The 9,510-nt window shown below is 34.0% G+C and overlaps 2 protein-coding genes across 2 annotated transcripts; one reads left to right on the forward strand and one right to left on the reverse strand.

The window, feature by feature from the left end:
- Window positions 1-1,304: 1,304 nt before the first annotated feature.
- On the forward strand, window positions 1,305-2,012 carry LOC110809844 (Oligosaccharyltransferase complex/magnesium transporter family protein). Its single transcript, XM_022035793.2, has one exon. It carries the CDS (start codon window positions 1,320-1,322, stop codon window positions 1,890-1,892), a length of 573 nt encoding a protein of 190 aa, XP_021891485.2. The 5' UTR covers window positions 1,305-1,319; the 3' UTR covers window positions 1,893-2,012.
- A 3,514-nt stretch (window positions 2,013-5,526) lies between these two features.
- Window positions 5,527-8,539, reverse strand: LOC110809843 (plant intracellular Ras-group-related LRR protein 6-like). The gene is made up of 3 exons (XM_022035792.2): window positions 8,164-8,539; window positions 6,817-6,986; window positions 5,527-6,643 (listed from the first exon to the last, which is right to left on the reverse strand). Exons 1-3 carry the CDS (start codon window positions 8,356-8,358, stop codon window positions 5,947-5,949), a joined length of 1,062 nt encoding a protein of 353 aa, XP_021891484.2. The 5' UTR covers window positions 8,359-8,539; the 3' UTR covers window positions 5,527-5,946.
- Window positions 8,540-9,510: the final 971 nt, after the last annotated feature.

A 9,510-nucleotide genomic window follows, 5' to 3' on the forward strand; every position in this document is an offset into this window, starting at 1 on the left:
TTTAAATATCCTTCCCGAGTCGATTTGGGCCGTTCGTTTTGGGACACGTGGACCTTCCCACTTGTTGGATCCCTCTTATTCAGAAAATGAATGTGGGCTACTTTATCGAATTGAATCTAACTATTCGATTGTGCCTGAAGCAAAAACGCATCTAGATCGTTCGTGGGCGCGGGATGTGATTTGATCTGTTGGATTCGCAGGCACGCGGATCGCCTACGTGGCCTTTCGTGTGGAATCGGTGCCAGTGTGTCCGTCACGCGGCGTGTTTTGAGTTGTCATTGCTGCTAATGTGGCCGTCTCATGTGGCCATATTTTTTATTTTTACGATTTTACCCTTTATTTTTAATTTTTTTTTTAAAATACCCTCCTTATTTACAGTTTCATTTTTTTTAGAATTATTTTCAATCTCATTCATAATATATTTTTTCTCAAAATTTTCACAAAAGTAAAATGAAATAATAATTAAATTATTTTAATATACATATTTTATAAATGTAGAAATTATCTCGGGTCCTGATGTTACAATTATAAATCAAAATTAATAATTTTTAAAATTTGAAGATTAATTTAACAATTAATCATTATTTTTTTATTTATTATAATATTTTATAACTAATTTTACATGTCACCAAGCAAATAACATGATTTAACTATTTAGTTAAATATATATTTTTAGTTTTTTAAGATAAGAAACTATTAAAAACTAATTTATATTAATTTGCTCATAAACATTAATAAAATATTAGTATTATTATTTATTATTAACATTAAAACCAATTGGGATTTGTCATGTCACAAATTATTTGCATTAAAAATTGAAACTAAAATTCTAACAAAGATGGATTTTGACAATTTCTTTTTATTTTGTAGCACATTTTTTCTTCACCTTTTCGCCTTCTTTTCAATCATAAACTTATTTAAACAAAAACTATTCAATAAATAAATTTTAAATTTCAGAATTAATGTATAGTTAAGACATATTATAATTTTTTCCACAAAATATGTCATGCATTAATTTATTTTTAAATTAATAAATCATTATTTTGTAAAAATCATACCTATTTACAATTAGAATAAGTATGAATTTCTTAAGTAAATTACACAAATAGAATTCTTTTGTCATTTGAAAAAGAAGGCATAATTATTATAGAATTTGAGGAGCTAAGAAATAGTATAATTGAAATTAAATAAATGAAAATTATAATTAAGTGACCGTCAAAAAATCTAAAAACCACTTTATTTTATTTTTTTTTCCTCAAAAGAAAATTATAAAACTATTTTATTATTATTATTTTTCCTTTAAAAATTAGTGTGTATGAATGAAGATCAAAGAGGACTCCCGACTGGAGAAGACGAGAAAAAAAAAAATGGCTCCAAAATCAGATTCCCAAACCCTAACCGCTGGTGCTACTGATCCAGCCATGCAAACCTCAATTGATCCGTTATTCCACGCCCTGCGGATCCTCCCATTCTCCTTCCTCCGCCCTCCGCGCCTCCGCCTCAAGCTGCCGTCGTTCACTCTGCCATCGCCGATGACGGTCTTCGCCTTCGTCCTGCTCACCTACTTCATGGTCATTTCCGGCATCGTCTACGACGTCATTGTCGAGCCTCCCGGCATCGGCTCCACGCAGGACCGCCTTACCGGCTCCGTACGCCCCGTTGTCTTCCTCCCTGGTCGCGTCAACGGTCAGTACATCATCGAGGGATTGTCGTCAGGATTCATGTTCGTACTTGGTGGGATCGGCATCATTCTCATGGATCTAGCGCTCGATAAGAACCGAGCGAAGAGCGTTAAGGTGTCTTATGCCTCCGCCGGGATCTCATCCGTGGTTCTCGCCTATGTTATGAGTATGCTCTTCATTCGCATTAAGATCCCGGCATATTTATCTTAAATATTTGTTAGATCAGGTGGTATATTATCTCATTGTTAGATTCACATGGAATGGTGGATTGGACTGGTTATTGTGGTTTATGTGAATTTTATGGAATTGATAATCGACTGAGCTTTTTTATTTTTCTTCTTCTGTTAGGGATGATTACGAACTAGATGTGATTTTGACTTGTGATGGGTGAAAAATATTAGCTCGTAAATTTCTGGCAATAAGAATTTTATGCACTGGCATATCTTAGGTGAACAAAGACTGAATTTTAATTGATTGAAGTTCCTGGGTGGATAAATACTGAATTTTGGTTTATTGAAATGGAAATTATTTTTGTTTAATATTGTGCTTGGAACAAGTGAGTTCCCTACAAAATATGGAATCATTTGCATTATCTTTGTTCTTATGTTTAAATTTATTCATGTGGAATTCATTTTGACATGAATTTCATCTGAATTGAGTAAGTGTGTGGCTCAAATTTGAAGAATATTGGAAGTGAACTTGATAACTTTGAGAAAGAATCTTTGGAATGTGTCCGAACTATTTTTTATGTTTCTATAAATATAGTGATTCAAATGAATCTTGCAAGATAGTTTAAAATGTTTTGCTTTAAACAATGGAATTCTTTTACTTAATTCCTTGTTCAATAAATTTCCTATTTAGTTAATTCGTGCTGAACATAGCCCTAAGATGGTAGGTATGATGGTATTTAAAACGTATGTGATATTGTCCATATGGAAAGTGGACGTGAATGGCTTGGGAAATCCATTAAGCAGTAAAAATAGGCAACAAGTGTGATGTCAGGAATAGGAGGTGTATAGTTTTCTTCTGCCATGTCTATATTGGTTCTTTCTCAACTTTACATGTCCCATATTCATGTTATCTATTTTGAAATGCTTTACTTCAAAAATGGAATTCTCTTGTGGAATTCCTTGTTCAGTTAATTTCCAATTGAATTAATTTATGCTGAACATAGCCTCGGATGGTACGTATGACGGTGTTTAAAACGCATGTGTATTGTGTATATGGAAATTGGAGATGAATGGCGTGTGAAATCTGTAAATTAAGCAGTAAGAATAGGAAACAAGTGCCTGTGATGTCAGGAAAAGGAGGTGTATAGTTTTTTTTCTGCCATTTCTATGTTGGTTCTTTCTCCACTTCACATATTCCGTATTCATGTATCCAGCTAAGTTTTATCCAAATGTTATTCACCATGTAATGCTTTGTGATGCCAGTTAAGGACATTTCTGGTGTTGGAAGACTGATATTGTATTTTTCTGCGCTTGTTTTTGCATTTGCTTGTGGCTGTGGGACTACCAGTATATCTTGAATTATGAATGTAGCAGTAACAGGGATTAGTCAGTCCATACACAAAAAGAAATAGGTGTAGTAACAAAAGCAATTGTTAAATTTTTTCAATTGCATATTTGTTTTTTGCTGCTTCAAAGGTAATGTTCAATTGACACACATGAGAACTTCAGGGCAGGGCTACCAAACATGCTTTGGTTTCAAGATTGATGAAAAAAATTAATGAATTGATTAATCCCAAAGATTCAATGTGATGTGATGTGTCCAAGCTGTCTAGTGGAACAAGAATGTGACTTCAACGGACCCAACAGAGAGGCCTAATTAGGTTAAATAATTTATTCATGGTATGGTTTTGAATTATCTTATTTATCTCATTTACATGCATTCTAGCAATATAGTAGAATCCGGAGACTTGGACTCATTGAACCATAGATGCTAATTCTTGTCATTATTGAGATTCTGTGGTGCTTATTGTGAGATTGTATAGGGAATGAAAAAAAAAAAAGAAAACTGATTTAGGATTGCAGACACGCAATTTATTTGAATGGACTTCATCCAAATTAAAAAAGTAATGGATGAAGGGATTAGAAGATCTAGGAAGCTTCATTTCCTCTTGAGGGATAAAGCTGTCTGTTCAACATACTGTGAACTAAACATAGTTTTGATCCATTATAGGACTTGGATTAATGTACAAATTAATTTGTATGGTACTTCAAAACTTTGAACCCTGTGTGTGTTTGTGTGGGAGGGTTGTTTTCTTTCTTGTATGATCTTAACTGTAAATGTTTAAACAAGTAAAATAAAAACCTGTTGTTTGTTAACAAGCTAAATTCCATGTGTGGGAACAAAAAGGGTTTTGTTGAATTTCAACCTGTCATGTTTATTGCCAATGATTATGTGTATTTCAAGAACATGGCATCCAGAGGCACTTCATTTACCCCTTTATCATGGCAGATTCTCAGCTTATGTTATCTGACTGATTGTTTTTATCCCTGTATTGAGATGCTTTGTTCACCAAGTGCGTTGTTTGATACACTAGAGCTAATTCGTCGCCACATGTTATGCACAAGTGAATATTATCTGTATGCTTTTTGGTTCTTAGTTTCTTTGCAGGCATATGAAATCCACTGTAACTCTGTAACTATATTGATTCGATTGAAAGCTTGTGTATCTTTTTGGAAATTATGCATACATTTTGCAGTGTATGGCAGTAAAACAGCTTAGCTTTAAGCGGACAACACTTGAGCCCTTGTCTTAAAAGACTACTGGGTACTCCTAATCTTCCAAAAACTTTTTTACATCTACGGTGAAATGTTATCTGATTTACTGATCACTTGATGAAATTTTCCATCCCGTGGTCAGTGTTGACAGTCTTGGCTGTAATGCTCTTGTGTGGGAAAAACTCTCACGCGGCCAGGTCTTGTGGCTCTGGCCGCAGTCGCTTGTGTGATCAATCATTATTGCTTTGCAGGCCAAACTTGAAAGCAAAATCAGTGAGACAGGAAGCTGGTTGTGTGGTGTGTCAAAGCCAGAGATGCAGATGTTTTTCAGCTCATTGTTGATGAAATTCTCTCTCTTACGATGAGAACATTAACATCCATTGTCAAGACCTGCGTTTCCATGGTTTTTAACAGCTTGTTTACTGTCGATATAAGTTAGGGAGAAATAATTAATAATTATATATATATTATTTGATTTAGTAGCAAAATCATCTGAGTAAATTAGGCCGAAATCAGCCCCTCACCCGCATGTAAGCGTACTGAGCTGTGGCTCAGTGGTTTACACTTACATATTATTTCGACTTAAACCCTTAAATTGAAAATTTAAAATATAATTACTACATATTATTATTTATTTAGTTATTTTTCTTCCTTGCTCCTTTTCTTACGTTAATTTTCTACTTCCATGGTAGCAATCCGAATCAGCCAACCAAAATATAAATTGTAATCTTGTATTATTTTGTAAATAGCTCTCTATTTTAACTAATTATTATATTAAAACTAAATCCATAAGAATAGTTTTTTGGAAAAAAAAAAAATATGTTTAAAATGGCACGTATTTCATTTCGCTGGCTTGCGGAGGTGGTGCACTCTCGGAATACCAAGTGTGTTAGGCTATTTGTTTCTCCCATCCTTTTCAAACGTTAATTGAGTATGTTCTCTTTCCCTTTTGTTTAGTGGAAACTTTTCGCTCTTTTTTATTTTGTTCAAATCAAACTTGATTATTATTTTCCCCGAATCAATTTGCTTAATTTATTTCTTCTTTTTGAGCAGTCGAATAAAATATTACGAGTTTCAAACTTTCAATTAATTCATTTCATATACCTGCTACTCCCCAATTGTTTCAAACGGCAAAGCATCATCTAGTACAGCTGCCTCCGCTCATTTTAAAATTTTCAATTTCTTTCTAATACTACAAACACAAAATATATAAAGGTATTACCCGACTAATCAATTCTTCACTTTACTACACACAAACAATTATTTATAAATATTTCGACAAAACCAAACATTACTTACGTATATATAAATAATAATGTACAATATATAATTAGATTTACACCTAATTAACTACCACGTGCATGAGCATGCGAAACTGTATAATAACCAGATCAAAATTACACAATTCCACGAAATTATTAACTCCAGACTCAAAATTTGTTTTAAAAACAACTCTTAATTAACCACCCTTCCCCAGTGATTAGGTAACTAATTATTAATTAATTAATTAATTAATCACTGATGATAAAACTTCCACTTCATCTGGTATTGAAGTAAGTCCTGGGTGAGAAAAGTCGTCGAGGAGAAAACATACCGGTAAACCTCGGGGAAGCCAATCCATCGATGGATCGATAATCTGCCATGACAAACCCAGCTCTGTCCTCACTGTTCCCTCCCTTGTTGCTGTTCCCAATTCCATTAAACGTTCCGTACCTGACTAGCTTCCCCACCCAGTTAGTCTTCTTCTTGTGCTTGCTATGAGAACCGGGGTTATTCATCTTTTCGCTGAGGTACTCCTTCACAGCGTGGAGACTCTGCTCAATGACCTCCGGGGGCGGGGAGACAAGGGGGTTGCCTTCGACGCAGAGCTTCTGAAGCCTCTTGAGGCAGCCGATGGAGTCAGGGAGAACGGAGATTTTGTTGTAACTGACGTCAAGCTCGACGAGGGAGATGAGGAGACCGACGGAGTAGGGGAGGTGGTCGAGGAACTGGAAATTCTGACTGACGTTGAGGATTTGGAGGTTGACGAGGTTTTCGAGGTCTTCCGGAAGAGTTCGGAGACAGTTCAGGCGAGCGTCGAGGACACGGAGGGAAGTCAGGTACGTGATGGAGTGAGGAAGAAACATAAGCTTGTTGGAGTTGACTGATAATTTCTTCAAGTTTACCAGTTCGAACCCGAGAGTCTCAGGTAATCTTGTCAACTTGTTGAAGTTGGCGTTCAGTTCTTCCAGTGACCTGTATCAATATTAAAAGATTTTTAATTAATTAAAAAGAAAGAATAGATGTCTTTTGATTTAATTTGGACAGTAGAAAATTTAATTAAAAAAAAATTCAGATGCACAAATTAATCGACGGTGGAATGTAAAATGATTATATGTAAGCAATTTTGAATAGTTTTGGGGGCAAACCTGCAATTTTCAATAGTTTTGGGGAAATATTCGATAAGGTTGCCAGAAACATTGAGGAGCTTAAGCTTAGATAGGCAACCGATTGAATTTGGGAGGGCTTTTAGCTGATTTGAGTGCACATCCAGTACTATCACATTCAGTAATCTTGCCGTTAATGACTCTGGTATCATCTGCAACCAAAACATATTATTTTATTAATAATTACATTTATTTCTGAATGACTATTTGATAAATATTATACTTTTAATTAAATAAAGCAACAGGATCAAAATAGTGTAGTGTTGCTGACATGCAATATATTACTTAACACTTTAATTTTTGAGAAATATTCTATTTGAAAATATGTATCCTTGTGTTATCTTAATCTCCCAGCAATTTTAAGTGGTTTATTTAATTTATTAATTTTTTGAGATAAATATATATATAATAATACTTGTGAACTTTTTAAAAGTAACTTTAATTTTTTTTTTTAATAAAAAAAGACAAGTCATTAATAGTTTTGGATTATCATTCTTAAAAATCTAATAAATTTAATTAATTATCATCTTTGATACGTACTTAAATTTAAATTTACTGTACAGATGCAAATTTTTATTAAATATTTAATAAGTATTATGTTATTAAAGTTACACCCATATGACAGACAATGTGCGGGAAAAAGTGAAAGAGGATATGTGAAGTTTGTTGATGGCGTTTGGTTGTTGACTAAAAATGGCAGAATTAGATATTTCACAATCGCTTACAGATTTCAAAAGCAATTATAATTAAAGTTGTGAATACAATTCATTTCACCATTTTATATTTCATTATTACAATCGTTACAGGACCACCATTACCATCACCCCAAATAATTATTAATTCTTCATCTCATAATTTTCCGTTATATTTTACTTCTACTTTTCTGAAACTTTTTTTTTTTTTTTCACTCCTCTCTCTCTCTCTCGAATCATTTTTAGATTGCTGTTAATAAAACCTCTTGAATTATCGAATTTGTTGTTTTTTTGTTTATCAAAATGTTATAGAAACAAATAGAGAAAAACTCTTGATAATTGAAGAAAGTAGAAAACATGAAGCGGTTCATTGCCAGTTGATCAGGAGCTCAAATCTGATCTTCGAAAAGTAGAAGAAGCATTAACACTTTTTATATATATATACACATATAGACACACACACACACACACAGAGACACGCATAAACAAGCAAGATGTATGTGATATAAAAGATCAAGTAGCTATATATATATACATGCACACATATATATATACACACACGTACATATAAACGCATATACATAGTACGTGTACACACACATACGTAAATATATATAAATAGATCGTGCGTGTATACCTGAATATTGTTATTGGAGAGATCAAGCTTGCAGATCAAGCCAACGTTAATAGAAGGATTAGGAAGAGAATCCAAAGACATGCCGCTCAAATCCATAATCTCAAGCCGTTCAGCTTCTTCTGTCCACCTCTCCGCACCTCTGTTCGTCACGTCGAGTCTCGCTTCCTGCTGCTGATGCGCCTGTTCGTACATCATCTTTACACAATACCTGTAACAGCTTGCTAAATCTGCAAGTATAATCGAAAACCAAATCGAACTGATCAAAACTAAAAATGTTTTTCCCGAGAAAATTATTCTAGAAAATTTAATCTCGAGAAAAGGAAAGAGAGAGAGAGAGAGAGAGAGAGAGCGGGGAATCTGTTTAGTTCGGGTGAGTGTGAAAGAGAGAGAGAGAGAGAGAGAGTACATTTAAAGGGAGGAAGATGTACGGAGGAGAGTACAAGAGACGTGTGAGTGACGTTGGTTTTAGGGAAAAAAAATTATTGGGGCCCGCATGATCAGGGCATTAGCATTTGCCACGTGTACCACTTGAAAAAGTCAACACCACTGCAGCCTCTACTTAATTTTATCATCTTTTTTGTTGTCGCGGTTGGCCGCAAATCTCGCGTCAGTTTTTGTCGTTATTCATGACCAAATCCCGGTTTCACTTCTTTCCCATTTATGTTTATATTTCTGTTATTTTTGGTAAATTATAATTCTGGATAATTTATTTACTAATTTCCGTCCAAATAAATAAAGAATTATACTTAAGTGAGTGACTAACTCTATATATAAAGATATACAGGAAAATATTTTTATTTAATGCAATATCCTGTCATCAATAGAAAATTTGCGTAAATAAATAAATAAATAAATAAATTTTAATTTTGTGATAAAATAAATTAAATTAAAACTTAGGATGTAAATGAAATTTTTTTTTTTAAAATTAGGAATTTTTATAAATTTTAAAAGACTTAAGTGAAAATGTGTGAAAAAATGGGTCAAATGCATAATTAAATAAGAGTTGAAGGAGACAAATAATAAATTAGAAAATGAACGGTTAAGATCGCACCGTTTGAGAGATCCAACGACTTTAAATTACATTCGGTTGAACGATGCAGATCTAATCTTGCAAGATTAGATTACTAGAGAAACTAGTACTTAAAGGAGTAAATTAGGGTTCCTCATTCGTCAAGTGAGAGCTGAAAATGAGAGAGGAAGAGAGCTGAGTTGAGCGAGTGAGCGAGGAGGCCGAGCTGAGTGAGGATCGAACCGAGAGGGAGAAGAGAACACTACAATAGAGAAAGACAAGCTAGGACAACTAGAAGGAGAGAAGGAAACGCGACCGAAGAGGAAAGAAGAGGTGTC

This window comes from Carica papaya, chromosome 7, assembly GCF_054855325.1.
Source record: "Carica papaya isolate Zhongbai chromosome 7, ASM5485532v1, whole genome shotgun sequence".
Lineage (NCBI taxonomy): Eukaryota > Viridiplantae > Streptophyta > Magnoliopsida > Brassicales > Caricaceae > Carica > Carica papaya.